At 48.4% G+C, this 19641-nt stretch overlaps 1 protein-coding gene and 1 long non-coding RNA gene across 2 annotated transcripts; one reads left to right on the plus strand and one right to left on the minus strand.

Annotated features, from left to right (window-relative positions):
* The first annotated feature begins 7766 nt into the window (after positions 1 to 7766).
* Positions 7767 to 8667, plus strand: LOC127293509 (uncharacterized). Its single transcript, XR_011744393.1, has 4 exons — positions 7767 to 7972; positions 8060 to 8170; positions 8259 to 8328; positions 8409 to 8667. It is a non-coding gene; the product is annotated as an uncharacterized lncRNA (long non-coding RNA).
* Positions 8668 to 9294: 627 nt separating this feature from the next.
* LOC127293507 (peroxidase 2-like) lies at positions 9295 to 10553 on the minus strand. Its single transcript, XM_051323144.1, has 2 exons — positions 10179 to 10553; positions 9295 to 10079 (listed from the first exon to the last, which is right to left on the minus strand). The coding sequence occupies exons 1-2, from the start codon at positions 10491 to 10493 to the stop codon at positions 9327 to 9329; spliced, it is 1068 nt and encodes a 355-aa protein (XP_051179104.1). The 5' UTR covers positions 10494 to 10553; the 3' UTR covers positions 9295 to 9326.
* Between the last annotated feature and the right edge of the window lie 9088 nt (positions 10554 to 19641).

Raw genomic sequence — 19641 nt, forward strand, 5'->3', positions numbered from 1 at the left:
CACGCTAGGAAAGAAATCAGCAACGTGTATGGACGGACATTCTTTCACTCAAGCACACTACACAGTTCTACTTAATTCCATCTTGGTGGCTCCGTACAAAGAGGAACACAAGGAGATCTTACGCTCTAAATACCGAGCAACGTGAAGATTGGATTGATGGAGAACACATGAAGACTTTCGGCGGTTGGTTGCAAACACGTCTCATGAATGTCACCGATGACGAGCAGCTGTACTTGTTGGCCAAGCAACCATCTTCTACTATATCGACTTTTCAAGGGTACGAGATTAATGGGAACACATTTTACACTTTCGCCCAAGACAAAAAGAGCACCAACCAAAACAGTGGTGTCCGCTTTGATGCGAGAAGATGGCAATGGGAACAAGGTCACATATTATGGGTACATAGAGGAGATATGGGAACTTGACTATGGACCTAATTTCAAGGTCCCTTTGTTCCGGTGTAAATGGTTCAACCTGAAAGACGGGTACAGGTAGACCCGCGATGCGGAATGACTACAGTGGATTTCAAGAATCTTGGGTACGACACCGAACCATTCGTCCTAGCCAGTGAAGTGGCTCAGGTTTTTTATGTGAAGGATATGTCTAGCAAACCGAAAAAAAGGAAAGAAAGGCAAGAGGACACATCATACGATGAGCCAAAGCGGCACATAGTTCTTTCGGGAAAAAGAAACATCGTGGGAGTAGAGGACAAGACAGACATGTCAGAAGATTATAATAAGTTTGACGATATTCCACCCTTCAAGGTAAAAATTGACCCAAGCATCATCTTAAACAATGAAGATTGTCCATGGTTGCGTCGCAGTAAGAAGAAAGGGAAACGAGCGAAGAAAACTCAGAAGACTAGCTAGCTACATATAGGGATCATAACTTGTGTATCTCAATATGGAAATCACTTTGTGTAATGATGTTACTGTATGTAAGATATTAACAATGGAGATGGTTGGCTTGTTTTACTAGTTAAGTCACGCGGGCTTGCGGGGAAATTTTTCCGAGGCGGAACTTCCGAATATGCCATATATAGGGCATGTGCACCAAGGGCATATTCGAGAAGTTCCGCCACGGGAGATTTCCCAACCCTTTCCGCAACATTGTTAGAGGAGATGGAGTCTTCCACGGGCTTGCAGGAAAAAAATTCCGAGGCGGAACTTCCGAATATGCCATATATAGGGCATGTGCACCAAGGGCATATTCGAGAAGTTCCGCCACCGGAGATTTCCCAAACCTATCCGCAACATTGTTAGAGGAGATGGAGTCTTCCACGGGCTTGCGGGAAAAAATTCCGAGGCGGAACTTCCGAAGATGCCATAGGGCGTGTGCACCAAGGGCATCTTCGACAAGTTCCGCCACGGAGATCTCCCAACCCTTTCCCCAACATTTGTTAGAGGAGATGGAGTCTTCCACGGGCTTGCAGGGAAATTTTTCCGAGGCGGAACTTCCGAAGATGCCATAGGGCGTGTGCACCAAGGGCATCTTCGACAAGTTCCGCCACGGGAGATTTCCCAACCCTTTCCTCCATCCATGGTGATGAAACTCTCCATCCATGTTGGCTTGTTGAGCTGCTTCCCATGGTGTATCGATGCTCCTTTTATAGGCAGAGCGTCCTTATCCTGCCGACAACTTTAGTACCGGTTGCAGACACGAACCGGTACTAAAGGTTACCCACGCGTCCTTATCCCACCGACAGAGCGTCGTGCGCTACATACTTTATCTCATCGAGCAGGGCGTCCTTATCCTGCCGACAGCTTTAGTACCGGTTGCACCCACCAACCGGTACTAAAGGTTACCCACGCGTCCTTATCCTGCCGACAGCTTTAGTACCGGTTGCACCCACCAACCGGTACTAAAGGTTACCCACGCGTCCTTATCCCACCGACAGGGCGTCGTGCGCTACATACTTTATCTCATCGAGCAGGGCGTCCTTATCCCGCCGACAGCTTTAGTACCGGTTGCACCCACCAACCGGTACTAAAGGTTTGCCTCGATCTGTCTTCCCGCCTATTTTCTTCCCGCGCTTTCCACCGGTTCCCGCCTCTGTCTTCCCGCCATTTTTTCACTATATATATGTAGGCTTGGCCACCATTTACATATCACATCTAGACTCATATCTGCAAACCTCATCATTCTCTCCCATGGCTTCCATCGCATCTCTAACCCCCCGGGAGGCGGAGGCGCTTTGCGCCTCGAACTACCCCTGCCCGCCGGGCTACCGCGTCCCGACCGGCTGGTTGCTAAGCGTCGGAGGCGTACCGGTCCCTCCAGTCCCTCTAGGTGTGGCGCGCGAGATGGCCATCACGAACCACTACTACTTCGAGCTCACGCCAGAGCAGCGGAGGAATCCCCAGTGGCATCCCGACTACAGCCCGACTTGGGAAAGCTTCTTCATCAATCGGCGTGAGAGGGCGCTTTCCAGGCATGAGGAGGGCGGTCCGCCTCCTTCGAACTTCAACGAGGCCGGCCGTCGGCTGTGGTGGCGCGGCCGGACTCTCCAGGGCGTCATGGCCTACCGTGGCCCCCGCCTGCGCTACCCTCAGTCCCAGCCCACGCGTGCTCACCCGCCGACCGGAGAGTACCGCGACCCCGATGCCAGCGACGATGATGACGGCGACTACGATGACTACAGTGGCGACTACTACAGGGCTAGGCACGAGTATGACTGAATGACTCCAACAGTAGAATTTGGCCATGTATCTTTAATTTTCAGTTAAGCTATGTATTTTAATTCGAGTTCAATCGTAATAAAATTTTATTCCCGCCCTTTCTTTCCCGCCTTTTTCCGTCGTACGTGGCGGGAAAGTTTCCCGCGCGGACGGCGTCGTGGCAAGAGTAAAGAATAGAAATAGATAATATATAGAAAAGAATTAGAAAATATATAGAAAAGAAATATAAAAAAGGATATAGAAAACAAATAGAAAAGAAAACAAACGGAAATAGAAAAAGAAATAGAAAAGAAATAGAGAAGAAAAGAAACAGAAAATAAAAAGAAAAGAAAAGAAACACAAAAGAAAAGAAAAAAACATAAAAGAAAAGAAAGAAGAAACAGAAAACAAAATAAATAGAAAAGAAATATAAAAGAAAAGAAACACAAAAGAAAGGGGAACGAAAATGAAAAGAAAAGAAATAGAAAATGAAAAGAAATAGAAAATGAAAAGAAAAGAAATAGAAAATGAAAATGAAAAGAAATAGAAAATGAGAAGAAAAGAAAAGAAACACAAAATAAAAGGAAAAAGAAACAGAAAAGAAAGAAGAAAATAGTAAAAGAAAAAAGAAACAGCAAAAGAAAAGAAAACAGTAAAAGAAAAAAGAAAACAAAAAAAAACCCTTTAGTACCGGTTGGTACCACCAACCGGTACGAAAGGTCTTTCGTACCGGTTGGTGGTACCAACCGGTACTAAAGGCCCATCCCCTGTTTTAGACTTAGCCGGCGACCGAAAATCCCCAAATCCTCTTCTTTCTCCCCGCGCGACAAATAGAGCCCCGACGCCGCCGACGACGCCGACGCACCCACGCCGCCGACGCACCCACGCCGCCGCCACGAAGCCGCCGCCGCAGACGCAGCCGCCACCGCCGACGCAGCCGCCGCCGCCCGCAGTACCTCCCCGGCCCTCTCCTCCTTTTTTCCGCCACCCCTCATCGCCGCCCGCAAGGTGTTCGACGGCGAGGTGCGCGTGCGAGAGGCGGCCAGGCACACCGCGCAGTCGGTGGCGGCGAGGTCGCCGAGGCACTGCACGGTCCCGGTACGCGCGCGACACCCCCTGCACGGTCCCGTGGATGAACACGACATCCGCGCAGCCGCCATTCCCCGACCCGGAGCACATCCTCGTCGACATGTGCCGTGGAGCCATCAACGGCGCTTGGTTTGGCGCCGCCTTTTCCTTCCTCAAGGGACTCTGCCGCTCGCCCAGCGGCCTCCGCCTGGCCGGCGGGGTGCAGGAGGTGGCCACGAGCACGCCGCGCATCGCCCGCTGGGCGGCCAAGTCCGGCGTCCAGGAGGCCATCAGAGGCGCCATGGCCGACGCCCGCGCGCCGCGTTGCGCCGTTCTCGCCGTTGCCGTTGGCCGCATAGGGGTTCCTCCTGTACGGAGGCGGAGGAGGAGCCACAGTACACGCCGCGCTGGTCCGGGCCGGACCTCCTCGTGGTGCGCGTTGCCGCCGGCCAGCTCCGAGGCGTGCCTCCTGTGCATCGGGTGCTGCGAGCCGTTGGACACGCCGTCCTGGAACGCGGCCGCCTCGCCGGACGCCGGGCGCCGTGAACCGTCCGTCTGGCCCGCGGTGACGCCCGCCGTGGAGGCAGCCCTGCCGTAGGGAGGCCGGCGCAGCTGCGGAATCCGGACGAGGTCCTCAACCACGTCGTCGTCGTCTTCTGGGGCTTCCCTGACGGCCGCGTTTCTTGCTGGGTTGCTTCCGATGACGAGCATGAGCAGGACGATGACGACGGTGTTGGCGGGGCGGCAGAGTTGGTTGCGGAGGCGCTGCATGACTGACGAGAACGAAGCGCACATGCGCGCGCTCGCGTGTTTGTTGCAGGGTTCTTGCCGGGATGTTGGTGGGGATCTCATACGAGTGTCGCGGTAGGCGGTGATGATGGCGTCACGGCGCGTGATGGCGTCGCGGTAGGCGGTGTTCTCGTTCTTAGTTTGCTACATTTTTAGCAGGAATCTGACATTATCTTAAGCCCCTTAATTAATTTCAAGTCATTGTTCAAGATTTCTTGTTCTTATGCTAGATGGCTATTCAAATAACTAGAATGGAAAATGGGCAAATCGCAAACGATTAGCAATATGATGCCATTGCATTATCACTAGGTGTTCCGGCACTCTATGGTTTCGCTATTAATCGGTTTACATAGAGAGAAGAGCGAGAGGACGAGCGCCGAGTGTTAGGGTTAGGGTCCGTAGCGGTGCCGAGTCTGTGGTGGTGCCGCCGCGACATAGAGAGAAGAGCGAGAGGACGAGCGCCGAGTGTTAGGGTTAGGGTCTGTAGCGGTGCCGAGTCCGTGGCGGTGCCGCCGCGACATAGAGAGAAGAGCGAGAGGAGGAGGGGGAACACCGTGTCCGTGGCCGTGGCGGTCCGTTAGGGTTTAAGTGCTTTCTTCATTTCAATTGTTATCCATCTAGCAATCTGTTATATGATCATTACATGATGAATGAAATACAATTGCTTTCTTAATTTTGCAGTGACATTGAGGTATGGAGGACGGCACCTTCGTCCGAGATGAGGAGGGGGAAGAAGCGGTGCAGCGATTGATCTATGAGAGTGCCCGTGGTCCGGAACCCGACGATGGAGATGACAACGAGTACGCCGACTTTCTGAATGATTTTGGCGAGGGACTTGAGTCTGAACAAGTTAGAAAAGACAATGAAGTGTCCATCACAAACTCCGGCGAGGTGTATATCTATGTATCAATTAGTCTGTGTTCATCCCTAGATGCATTCATTTATTTGTATTGCACTTATTAACGAATAATTTTTTCTTTTAGCCTTCTGGATCATCGAGCAAGTCTGTTAGAACAAAACGAGGCCCGACGCGGGTGCTAAAGGGCGAGGGCAGGTTAGCCCTCACGGCATTCAAGGCTAATGGTGAACCAGTGGAGCCCAAGGAGTTTTGCCGCAAATTTACAAGTCAATCCGGAGTTATTGTTAGGGACCATGTACCGATCAGCATTCAAGAGTGGCATAAGCCGAAGAACCCGGAGAGTGGTGCTACTTATGTCAACGACAGCATGAAAAAATTTCTTTGGGAAACGCTGCGACAAAGTTCAGCCTACCGGAAGACATGACGGAAGGCCGAAGGATAAAGTCAAGGAATGGACATGGAAGAAGATGGCCATACAATTCAGAGCTTCAAGAAAAATTTATGGGACAAATATAAGAATGAAGATCCAGTATTCGATGATAATCTAGTGAAGATAAAAGATCACTGGGCCGCATTTAAGGAGTATAAGAAATCGTCTAAGTTTGTGTCCCGATCGAAGAAAAATACCGAAAATGCTGCAAAGAAGAAACTTCCGCATCATTTGGGGTCAGGTGGCTACAAGAGTGCCATTCCGAAGTGGACAGCGTTTGAGAATAAACTGATGGATCATGGAATCACTCCACGAGACATGGGACTGGCCCGAACGGTCCAAGTTCTGGTTGTTCGCTCATGGGGCAGGGTTGGACCCAAAGACAGGGTTGATCGTTGCGAAGGGAAAATGGAAGGAAAAAATTGAGGCAATTGTACCGAAGCTTGTAGATGCAATTGAAAAGGTCGTAAAGGAGAGTACATTCCCGATCGAGAGAATGACGAGCTGACACTCGCTTCTGGGGAACCCTGAACATGTTGGACGGGTACGAGCTCGCCCAGGTCTCACCATGAAGGAAGCGTGGCCGGACAGCGCTGACACTTATAGAAGCCGTTCGCGAAAGAAGAAGAAGGACGCCGACATTGTAACGGAGTTGTTATCTAGGGTGGAGGCTCTTGAGAGAAATCAGAGGGCACCTGATCAGCCGCTGTTTCTACAGGATCCACAAGCCGATGCTGCCCCATCTCAGCGAAGAAGCAGTGTCGGTTCCTCGCATCTTGACGGATGTGGAGGAAGCTACCCCGTGGATTATGTCACGGAGAAGACAGATTGCGAGCTACATATGTTAATCAGGACCGCGTCTGTTAAGGTGGCGGTCGGCTATGTGTACCCAAGTGAAGATGGAGCAATGCACCATCATATGCCCATTCCACCTGGTTGTGTTCGTGTCGGGGTGGATGAAGTTGTTTCGGGGTTTGAAAAAGTGGAGCTTGATATTCCTAGAGGTGAAGATGAGAGGACACTGGGCGATGTCAAGCACGGTTTCGCCCTATGGCCGAAGAAGTACGTCGTCCTTTTGCAAAGGCCACCGACTCCTACACATGAGCAGCAAATGCCATCGACTCCTCCTGGTGGCAGTCCTGGTGAGCAGCCAAGTCCACACCTACCTGAGAGGGACCCCAGCGTGAGTCCACCATCTCGAGATCCTCCGCGTAAGACAGCGTCCGTTAAGCGGAACGGTACGCCGCCTAGGAAGAAAGCTAGAAAGGAGAAACAACTGCCGCCTCCTGAGAAGTTACCTTGGGAAAAAACTCCAGAGGAAAACGCGGAGGCCGTTAAGGCCGAGGTGAAGAAATTTTTTGCACCGAAAGTGCCAGAGATACCTTTCGAGAAGACACTAGATCGGGAGAAAGTTGTGCGTACCGTTGACAATCTATATGACCCTGTACCATCGCCGCCATCTGACTATGCGCGTTCTATTGAAAGGTCGTATGACAAGATGATCGAGGCGACAAAACCCGTTAAATCGGGTATCAGGGAGATAAAAGGGATACACAGTGTCTACCAGCTCGGACAACAACCCGTTCAATCGGTCGCCCCTCTCAAGGTGTTTGACGGGAAGACCGTTCAAAGTTCTCGACAAGACGCAACTGATTACGCCTTAGCTGAACGAGCATATCAGTTTGTTCAAGGGAAAGATTTGGTCGAGAATCTCAGGAAGGTACCAACATGTATGCGTAACTTGCATTCGTGGTACCTTAAGGCCTCAAAGGAAGGGATCGAGACTATCATGGTGCGAGTTAGGGAAGAGCACTACTTCCAGGAGTACTGTGTGAACGTTGACTTCGCCGAACTCTTTCAGTTATACAATCTCCGGGCCCTCGACAAATCAATCATCAGTTGCTATTGTCTGTAAGTGATTTATTTATTTAATTTGAGAAGTCGTTCATTGTCTGCAGATTATAATCTTTTGTGCGCTATATTATGCAGATCGAAGATGCTCGAATGCAAAAGGGACGATATCACAGACATTGGGTTCATTGACCCGAACACAATGCATGTCAAAACCATAGATGATCCCCTCTATAACAAGGATACACCGCAGACTTTGCTAAGGTTTTTGAAGCGACAACGTGACAAAAAGCTAATACTTTGGCCTTACAACTTCGAGTGAGTCTTACTGTCTTATAACACATTATATTTTGCTCACCGTATGTCAAAATTTTAACTAATGACTACATATTGAAACGTGCTTAGGTTTCACTTTATTCTTCTCGTCATCAATTTGGAAATTGGAGAAGTTGAAGTCTTGGACTCACTAACCAAAGAAAAGGATCTATACGTGTCTTGTTTTTTAATGCTCAGAAGGTAATTTGAATTCTTATCGGTTTGTTTCGTTAATTTCCTGCTTTGAACTAATTGATGACTCTTTTATGCATTTTCTTTTGTCGAGCAGCGTATGGCAAACTTTCATCAAGGAAGATACGTCCCGTGAATGGCCACCGAAGCTGCGATGGCGTGCGAAAGTAAGTAGTACTACCTAGGTCCACACACCTTTCAATTATCATACTTGACTATTGTTTGATTGAATTATATTCTTGTAAAGAAATGCCCGCAACAACCTCCGGGGACCGATCTCTGTGGATTCTTCGTTTGCGAGTTCATCCGCAGAATTGTCAACGAGAGAACGAATAATGAGAGAAATAAAGAGGTACAAAAACAATCTTCACAAATTTGTTTTGTTATCATAAGTTGTGCCGAGTTTCAGTAATAGTTGTTTCATGTATTCATTTGTATCTTATTCTTTTATAGTTGGCAAGAAAGCGGAACAAGCTCTCAATCGATGACCGCTTCATAGCAATAGGCGAGGAATTGGCGGGATTTTTCCTTCGGGACGTCATACCACCACTCGCAGAGCACCACAATGAATGAAGATGTACATGTTACATATATCGTTGACTCGAAGAGTACCACTATGCTACATGTAATAGACATATATAGAGTACGCCTCGGAGAGCACCACTATGCATGAAGATCGATCTTCATGCATAGTGCTACTTAATTTGCGATCTCATGCAATAACATGTGTGTTATATTATATGCACCAACTTGCTATGCATCATCTTGATCTTCATGTACTACCTAAACCCAAACGCGTTTCTGGTGCATCGACGCGATATGAATCAAACCGATATCCCTAAACCTCTCCAAAACCCTAAAAAGCCAATTCTCTGCCGCGGCAGAGATTTGGGAAAATTCCCTGCCGCGGGGGGAACCTTTGGTACCGGTTCGTATTACCAACCGGTACCAAAGATCCTCAGCCCTGAGCTCTCCTGGTGGCCCACGTGGAGGCCCGTTTTATACCGGTTCGTAAGCAACCGGTACGAAAGGGGGGGGGGCTTTAGTGCCGAATAATTTGTACCGGTTGCAAAACCGGTACGAATGGCCCTCTGGAACCGGTATAGATGACCGTTTTTCTACTAGTGGCCAGATCAAAAACCAGTGTACTGTAGGCACGACACTATTAGGACTTGTTGATAACCCCGCACTTCTTCCTGATCTCGCCCTCTTTGCTGCTCTTCACCCCGATGTAGCCCATCTTCACCATGGCTGCTCCAAAGGCTGTGTTCCAATCATCTGACCCGGCATATTTTTTCACCAGCTCCAGCGTCTCCGACGAATTCAGCGCCGCGTCGGAGGTGAAGAGCACCTTGCCGGACATAACGTTCTTGTAGTACTGGCTGTCCAATGCGTCGGGGGTCACAGAATCCTGCGGCACTGTGGTGGTTGCGTTGTTGGGAGTGTCGCATGTCTGGTTCAGCTTCTTGGCGAGATCGGAGTCCATCGACGGGGAGGGGCTGGCCGGCGGGTTGACGCGGTCGGAGAAGGAGGGGCAGTGGGAGATGCCGATGGAGTGGGCACCAGAGAGCACGACCATGTCAGTTGGGTCGAGCCCCTTGTCAGCGAACATCCTTTTGAGCGTAGCCAGGTCGGCGAAGGGCGGGGGCAGGTTCTGTCCCAGGGTCTCATTGGCGAACGACACTTTCCCGTCGAAGCGGCCGGCTGGCACGGTGTAGTTGATCTTCTTGTAGCTGAGGATGTAGCTAGCGTCGCGAGCTGCGAAGGAGACGATGTCGGCGCATGAGACCACGCCCGGGCATTCCTTCTCGAGGGCGTCTTTCGCCGCGTCAATGATGCCGAAGCCACGCAGGCTCAGGTTCGGGAAACCCTGCTTCTCCGTATCTGAGCCCTCGAGCAGAACGGAGGCATCGCACCCCTGAAGAAAGCGCAACATGTTTAGCTATCCACTCGAGTCGTCGAGCGCACAAGTAGAAAATAGTAAGTATACTCTACAACAAATGAATTTTGTACGTACCCGTACGAAGCAGTCGTGGAAGGCGAGGCGGATGAGGCCGGCAAGGATGCCAGCGCTGGCTTTCTCCACGGCAGCCCTCACGATGTTCTCTGCGTTAGAGCAATTGTGGTCGGCGTAGTAGCCGACCTTGAGGCCATTGGAAGATGGAGGTGGGGGAGGGGTCGTCCACGTCGCCGGTGCAGAATTATAAGTCCATGGGGTCCCCCATGTGGGACTGGGATAGCCCCAGCTTCTGTAGATTGACCACGTCCAAGATTGGCACGAAACGGTACTGATCAACGAGGCGAGCACGGCGAGGACGACGAGCTTGGCCATTTTGTCGGATCAGCTACAGTATGCTACTCCTTGTGTCTGCTCGAGAAAGATGCATGGGATGAACCTAACTTGCTGGTTTGCCACTTTGCCTGTGTATTTATACTGGAGTAGTAGTCACAATGTCAGATACATCTGGAGCGCGCGCCATCAGGTTTGTAGGTTGTGGGTTCGTCAACCGGCCAGCCGTGATCGAACATGGCGAGCACACAAGTTGAGATGCGCGTATCGCGGCCGCACTAGCTAGCTCGATCGCCTGTTCCATTATGTGCATAGCTAGCACGATCATTCGCGAACCCGCATTACAAAACGGGGTTGTGTGCAATGCATGGCAACTTCTTAATTTTATCATCATCCTATCTTACTGGAAACTAGAGAATGATGCGAATGGTCGGTACATACAAATGGTTAATTAATTAACTAGTTCCTCTGTTTTTCGATAAAGGAAATATATTAATATCGAAGGATACCAATTACCCCAGCCTTTGCAACAAGCCTTTGCAACAACGCAATGCCCTAAAACATTACGGATGCACACATCCAAAAAAGAGAAAGAGAAAACTAAGAAATAAAAGCCCCGCTACAACATCACAACCCTAGCAATAGTAATACAACCACCACCAAGACAACACCTAAAAATCAGGTTCTTCAAAAGCGACGCTTCCAAAAAGGGAACAGTGCACCAGCGCCGCTGTCGCCTGATCAAATATCTTAGGTTTTCACCCTGAAGATAGTCTTCGCTCTCAAAACAAAGCCTTCAACAAGGACATTGTCAGGCACAACCAGTTAAGGCCAGACCTTGAATTTTCATCCTGAAAGGTAAGACTCTGAACTTCACATGTGCTGCCGCCCCCGCTCCCATACCACTGTTGCTAAGTCCGAAACACCAAGCAAGCCCCTCAATAGCGCAAAGACTTGAACCTCCATTAGCTAGTCCTCCAATCCGGCCTTCATGATATTCTCTTCTTCTGACTTCACCATGGATCAGCTGTCACTTGGTGTCAACACAGAAAAGAGCTTATTGGTCAGAATAAAAGCATGGGTGCGCACGACCAAATACCACCGATCCAGCAAACTCCAGGCAATAAAAGCACTGTTACACTTGCCGGCGGCGCCTTCCGGAACTCAACACACCGGCCAGATCGCGAGTCCAGGCTTCCGGTAGGTCTTCCTCTTCACGCAAGAGAGGCCCTAGGACCGCCGCCTTTATTCATGTTGGACCCCCACATCGGCGACCATCCCGGGCTGGCCACTCCAACCCTCCACCGGCGACATGAGCAGTTGGATTGAATCCATCCAGTAGCATCAGCCTTGGTCGCACGCCTTGAAGGACGTGGACTTCAAAGCCTCGTGCGCGCGGCCGATCTGGTGGCCTTGGCCTTGGTTGCACGTCGTGAAGGACGTGGATTTCAAAGCCTACTGTGCCGACGCGGCCGATCCGAGTCAACGACGTCTAGATCAAACGACCAACGACCAGAAGCACCAGATCGAGATCGGGGGTTGGAGAATAGAAGCACGAGATCGGGCGATCGGAAAAGCGTGGAGGAGAAGAACCTAGGCGGGAATAAGAAAAAACGGGCGGAGATGCCTTGCTGCCACCGTCCGCCGGACGGCCGGCCTCCTCCGGGGCAGCGGGGTGAACGGGGCGGTGGGAGACTGCCTACTAAGGTTGACGTGGGCATTACCCTTCGGGTAACCAATGTTGCTCTACCCTACGCGGCCCAACTGGAGGCCCATGAAGGTACCTGATGGGAAGATGGGCTACTAGGACGGTGCAGCGGAAGGTTTCTTGAAGTACAAGGCACGGAAGGAGTCGAACAAGGAAAGTTTAGAGATAGATCTACTGTAAACCTAGTCGTACTCGATTAGACCTCTCGAGACCTAGCCTCCTATATAAAGGCCAGGAGAGGGGCTATCGGGGGACACAATCAATCCTAGCAATACTAGCCAACAGAAGCTTAGAACTAGGTTACCCTAGCAATCACCATCTCAACGAGATCACAGCCGAACACTTCGGCACCCCATTGTAACCTGTTTTCATCATAATCAAAGAACAAACAGGCAGGACATAAGGGTTTTACCTCATCGAGGGCCCCGAACCTGGGTAAATTGCTCTCCCCGCTTGTCTGTGTACCGATGTCTCGTGTCAGCTTGCAGGATTCCATCAACCCTAAGCCCCTATCGGAAGGCATTGCCGAGGAGCACCCTCGACAATTGGCGCCGTCTGTGGGAAGCCTGTCGGCACAAGGCAGGGCATCGGCAGTACCAATCACATCTGCAGCGTTCGTGCTTGAGTCGCCAACACCTCCAAATCCAAAGGATTCGATCCGCTGCGGATCTTTCGAGTTCGTACCTCACCCCAAGACGTCGCACTCAATTCCTGCGGAATCGTGTGACGACATGACCACTACCTTTGGAGGCGTCCACTTTATCGTTGACTCCGGAGGCTTTCTCCGCCTCCCAAGGACGGATGCGTCTGGTTTCAGGCCCTCGGTTTCGGCAGAGGATACCTTGGCAGCAACTTTGGGAATTCCACGCAGGAGCACGCATGGAGGCAGCCGAGGAAGTTTCGATCCCGCGGCAGGGCGGAAGAAAAGGCGAAGGGAATTATGCTATGGAGAAGAAGAACGTGCAGCGCCTCACCCTCGCCAGTACGAACGAGAACAGGAGGGCGTGCAATCGATCCATGGCCGCGCTCGTTCACCACACCTGTCGGCCACAGAGCAACTCGATGCACCGTGCTATCTCCACTCCTATATCGACCCAAAGGACGGTCGAGAGAAATCCAGTCACCTATTGAGGAACTGCCGACACTTCTTGGAAATTCGACAGTTCTGTGATGACCTCAGGAGTGAAGCTATATCAAGAGTCCACATGATGGAGAAGAGGGCGAGATCCTATAGCTATCGGGCAGAGCCGTACGTGCCGGAACCGTACGTGCCAAAGCCATACGAACCAATGGAGAAGGACGAATATGTACTAGCCGAGGTATTCCCAGAACCGCGCGGGCAGGTCAGCATGATTCATAAAACCAGCTTTTCAAAAAGGGAAATTAAGAAATTCTCGCGAGAAGTGAAGTACGCGGAAGTCGCTATGATCGACACACCCGAATTCATCGACTGGTCAGAACAAAGTATCTCCTTCGACAGGACAGATCACCCGAAAGCCGTCCCTAGTCCTCGAGGCGCAGATCGGAGGGTACAACATGAGCAAAGTATTCATGGACGGAGGAAGCGGCCTAAACCTACTATTCGCCAACACAATGAAGGCAATGGGTTTAACAGTCGATATGCTGAGGGAATCCGACACAGGATTCCATGGCATTATACCGACTCGACCCGCTTATTCTCTCGGGAAAACGTCGTTGGATGTAGTCTTCGGCACGCCCACCAATTTCAGGAGAGAGAAGATCGAGTTCGAAGTTGTCGACTGGGAGTCTCAGTACCACGCCATCCTCGGCAGGCCAGCGTTTGCCAAGTTTATGGCCGTGCCTCATTATGCGTACCTAAAACTAAAGATGCCAGGCAACAACGGGACCCCAATAACCGTTCACGGGAGTTTTGCTCGATCAGACACCTGTGACAGGGAGTTTCAGAAGATCGCCTCGAAATTCGGCGCTAAGGAGGAACTCAACGCGATCGACGCAGCTGTGGATCATACGCAACCACCAGCCGACAACCGAAACGTGAGATCCGACGAGTTCGATGCTACAAAGGAAGCCAAGAAACTGCAGGTGCATCCCACTGACCCGAAGAAAACGGTCAATATATCGGCTGACCTTACGGTCGCATAGGAAGGCGCGCTCATCGAGTTCCTCCGTGAGTGCTGGGAGATATTTACATGGGAACCATCCGACATGCCAGGTATCCCCAGGGAACTCGCTGAGCACGCCCTTAATGTTGACCCGACAGCTAAACCGGTGCAGCAGTCGATGCGTCGATTCTCTGAACCCAAGAGGAGAGCAATTGGTGAGGAAATCAATCGACTTCGCAAAGCAGGATTCATCCGAGAGCTCAAGGAATCAGAATGGGTGGCTAACCCTGTCATGGTACCCAAGAAGGACACCACCGCTCTGCGTATGTGTATCGACTACACTGGCCTCAACAAGCACTGTCCGAAAGATCACTTCCCTCTGCCTCGGATTGACCAGATAGTTGATTCCACGGCCAGATGCGACCGCCTCTCCTTTCTCGATGCCTACTCTGGGTATAACCAGATCAAATTGAAGAAGGAAGATCAGGAGCTAACCGCGTTCATCACCCCACACGGCGTTTTCTGTTACAACGTCATGACCTTCGGACTGAAAAATGCGGGAGCAACTTACCAACGTTGCATGCAAGCTTGCCTTGGAGAGCAGATCGGGCGAAACATCGAAGTCTACATTGACGATATCGTGGTAAAAACGAAGCACACTGCCACCCTCGTCGACGATTTGCGGGAGACCTTCGATAACCTAGACAGGTACAAGATCAAGCTAAACCCCAAAAAATGCTTCTTCGGAGTACCAGGGGGCAAGTACTAGGATACTTCATCTCGGCCAGGGGAATCGAAGCTAATCCTTTGAAAATCAAAGCTATTCTCGACATGGAGCCGCCAAAGAATCTGCATCAAGTGCAGCAGTTGGCAGGACGTTTGGCAGCACTCAGCAGGTTCATCGCCAAGCTAGGAGAAAAAGCTTTGCCTTTCTACAATTTAATGAAAAAATCGGAAAAGTTCGAGTGGACAAAGGAGGCGCAGGAATCCTTCGACAATCTGAAGAAGATCCTGTCGACGTCTCCAGTCCTTGTAACCCCCCGCGAGAAGGAAACGCTGCTCATGTACATAGCTGCGACAGCCCAAGTCTTCAGCAGCGTCTTGGTCATCGAACGAGAAGAGGCAGGAAGAGTTCATGGCGTGCAAAGGCCCGTTTACTATCTCAGCGAAGTACTCACACCAGCAAGACAGAGGTACCCTCATCATCAGAAGCTGGCATACGCAGTATGGAGGTCAGCCCGCAAGCTACGACACTACTTCACAGAGCATCCGATCGTCGTCGTGAGTGAAGCGCTGATACGTCCAATTTGCATCACTATTTTATATCATAATTTGTTGTTATTCATTGATATATTTCATATTGGGACACAATACTTATGTTATTTCATCTATTTTGCATGTTTCATCATTATTGGAGGATCAAGCACCGGAGCCAGGATTCTGCTGGAAAAAGCACCGTCAGAACGCAATATTTCGGAAGATCAACTGTGGAAGGAAATTATACCAAAAATCCTATTTTTCAAGATGACGAAGGAAGCCAGAAGGAGGAGCTGAGAAGGCCCAAGGTGGGGCCAGACCACAGGCCGGCGCGGCCCATGGCCTGGCCGCGCCACCTTGTGGTGTGGGGGCCCCACAGCCCCTTTCGCCTCCTTTTCTTCGCGAAACCCTTCGTCCCGAAGACCTAAGCTCCAGAGGGTACCTCACAAAGAGTTACAGCCGCCTCTGCGGGGTGGAGAACACCAGAGAGAAAAGAGCTCTCCGGCGGGCAGGAATTCGCCGGGGAAATTCCCTCCCGGAGGGGGAAATCGACGCCATCGTCACCGTCATCGAGCTGGACATCATCTCCATCACCATCATCATCATCTTCATCATCATCACCGCCATCTCTGCCGCAGCACCTCGTCTCCGCCGTAGCAATTTGGGTTTGATCTTGATTGTTTGATAGGGGAAACTCTCCCGGTATCTATTTCTACTTGTTGTTGATGCCATTGAGTGAAACCATTGAACCAAGGTTTATGTTCAGATTGTTATTCATCATCATATCACCTCTGATCATGTTTCATATGATGTCTCGTGAGTAGTTCGTTTAGTTCTTGAGGACATGGGTGAAGTCTAAATGTTAGTAGTGAATTATGGTTGAGTAATATTCAATGTTATGATATTTAAGTTGTGGTGTTATTCTTCGAGTGGTGTCATGTGAACGTCGACTACATGACACTTCACCTTTAGGGGCCTAGGGCAATGCATCTTGTACTCGTTTGCCAATTGCGGGGTTGCCGGAGTGACAGAAACCTGAGCCCCCGTTGGTATATCGATGCAGGAGGGATCGCAGGATCTCGGAGTTTAAGGTTGTGGTTAGATTTATCTTAATTATTTTCTTGTAGTTGCGGATGCCTGCAAAGGGTATAATCACAAGTATGTATTAGTCCTAGGAAGGGCGGTACATTAGCATAGGTTCACCCACACAACACTTATCAAAACAATGAAGATTAATTAGCCATATGTAGCGAAAGCACTAGATTAAAATCCCGTGTGTCCTCGAGAACGTTTGGTCATTATAAGTAAACAAACCGGCTTGTTCTTTGTGCTAAAAAGGATTGGGCCACTCGCTGCAATTATTTCTCTCGCATTTTACTTACTTGTACTTTATTCATCTGTTACATCAAAACCCCCTGAATACTTGTCTGTGAGCATTTACAGTGAATCCTTCATCGAAACTGCTTGTCAACACCTTCTGCTCCTCGTTGGGATCGACATTCTTACTTATCGAAGATACTACGATTCTCCCCCTATACTTGTGGGTCATCAAGACTATTTTCTGGCGCCGTTGCCGGGGAGTGAAGCGCTATTGGTAAGTGGAATTGGTAAGGAAAACCTTTACTGTTTGTGATGATTTTATTTCTGCCTGCTGCTATAAGTCATTATGGAGAGATCTTCTCTTCAATTTCTATTTGGGAAATCTACTACTACTGCAACGGTAGTGGATGAGGCGCCAGGTGAGGAAGTGATACCATATAAAATACCTATGAAAATTATTGAACGTGTTATGGATAACCGCTATGAAGGGGATGGAACTGTCCACCCTGGAGATCATTTATTGTTCTTGCATGAATTATGCGGTTTATTCAAGTGTGCAGGTATTGCTATGGATGAAGTGAGGAAGAAACTATTCTCTATATCGCTGTCTGGTAAGGCGGCGCATTGGTATAAATTACTGGATAATGGGGATTCTCTTGAATGGAATGATATTGTGCCCCGGTTTTATTCTAAGTTCTATCCTCCAAGTGAAATTCACAAGGATCAGAATCGCATATATAGTTTTTGGCCTCATGATGGAGAGAGTATTGCCCAAGCTTGGGGGAGATTGAAGTCTTTAATGCTCAAATGCCCCATTCATGAGCTTCCTGGTAATGTTATTATTGATAATTTCTATGCAAGACTTTCTTTTCAAGACAAGACCTTGCTGGATACTTCTTGTTCTGGATCATTTACACGCAACAAAGAAGAGTTTAAAAGGGACCTTCTTGATCGGATCCAAGAAAATACTGAAGGTTGGGAGAACGACAAGGATAGAGAATCAGGTATAATTTATGATTATAAATGCATTGAAGCTTTTATGGATACTGATAAATTTCGTAATATGAGTGCTACATATGGTCTTGATTCTCAAGTCACTGCAAATCTTTATAAAGCTTTTGCCTCTCATTATGAATTGCCTAAGAAGAATTTTGATAAGTATCATGAACCGTATAAAGATAAAGTTGATTCATCTATTAATAAATGCGTTGTAGTTGAAACTGCTGATCATGTTATTCCTGAAGCTTATATTGAAAAAACTCCTTTCCCTGCTAAAATGAAGGAGTACTCTGTTATAAATAGTGCGGTTCATAAAAGTGAAAAGAAACCTGTAGAACCTGAAAAACAAATAAAAGTTGAACCTGCTGTTGCAATAGTTAAAGATCTTGTGACTGAAAATGTGGAGGATGGTCATATTATTTTCTGTGAAGATGCTTCTAATATTGTTTCACATCCTAATAAACCCAAACAAGTTAGTGTTCCTATGCTATCTGTTAGAATTGGTGATCATTGCTATTATGGTTTATGTGATATTGGTGCAAGTGTTAGTGCTATTCCTTATGAGCTTTACACGGAGATTATGCACGAAATTGATTCTTGTGAACTTGAAGATATTGATGTGGTTATTCAGCTGGCTAATATAGAAACTATTTCTCCAATTGGTATTGTTCGAGATGTGGAAGTTCTATGTGGTAAGATTAAATATCCTGCTGACTTTTTGGTACTTGGTTCTGCTGCTAGTGATTATTGTCCTATCATTTTTGGTAGACCTTTTCTAAATACTTGTGGAGCTATTATAGATTGCAAGAAAGAGAAAATTTTGACTAAATTTGCTGGTGAATCTTATGAGTTTAACTCTCTAAATTTACCAAAACTCCTTATAAAGCTGATTTGCCTAGTGATGATTTTAAAATGGAGCAGTGTGCATCTATTGTTCTTGTTCCTACTAATCCTTTGCAGCAACATTTGGAGAATAGCGAGAGTGAAGTTTTCAGGAAAGAAAGAGATGAGCTTGAGGAAATTTTTCTTCGCCAACCTATTCTCAAGCATGATTTACCGGTGGAAGATTTGGGTACAACACCGCCACTAAAGGAAGATCCTGTTCTTGATTTAAAGCCTTTGCCTGATAATCTTAAATATGCTCATATTGATGATAAGAAAATATATCATGTTATTATTAGTTCTAAGCTTTCAGAGATTGAGGAAGAAAGGTTATTGGAAATATTGAAGAAACACCGAGGAGCTATTGGCTACACTCTTGATGATTTGAAGGGGATTTCTCCTTCTATTTGCCAACATGCTATTAATATGGAAGATGATGCAAAGCCTGTTGTTGAACATCAGCGTTGTCTAATTCCGAAGATGAAGGAGGTGGTAAGGAATGAGGTATTAAAACTTCTTGAAGCTGGTATTATATACCCTATTGCTGATAGTAGATGGGTTAGTCCTGTGCATTGCGTTCCCAAGAAAGGAGGAATGACTGTTGTGCCTAATGATAATGATGAGCTCATCCCTCAAAGAGTAGTTGTAGGGTATAGAATGTGCATTGATTTTCAAAAAGTTAATAAAGTTACTAAGAAAGATCATTACCCTTTACCATTTATTGATCAAATGCTAGAAAGATTGTCTAAAAATACTCATTTTTGCTTTCTTGATGGTTATTCTGGGTTTTCACAAATTGCTGTTAAAACTAAAGATCAAGAGAAAACCACTTTTACTTGTCCCTATGGAACTTATGCTTATAGGCGTATGCCTTTTGGTTTATGTAATGCTCCTGCTACTTTTCAAAGATGCATGTCTGCTATTTTTCATGGCTTTTGTG

The sequence above is a fragment of the Lolium perenne genome, chromosome 4 (assembly GCF_019359855.2).
Source record: "Lolium perenne isolate Kyuss_39 chromosome 4, Kyuss_2.0, whole genome shotgun sequence".
Classification (NCBI taxonomy): Eukaryota; Viridiplantae; Streptophyta; class Magnoliopsida; order Poales; family Poaceae; genus Lolium; species Lolium perenne.

Coding starts and splice junctions, on each gene's coding strand:
- LOC127293507 (XM_051323144.1), bottom strand. CDS start 10,493: ATGGCCAAGCTCGTCGTCCTCGCCGTGCTCGCCTCGTTGATCAGTACC. Junction 10,080..10,178: donor TCCACGACTGCTTCGTACGG/GTACGTACAAAA, acceptor CGCTTTCTTCAG/GGGTGCGATGCCTCCGTTCT.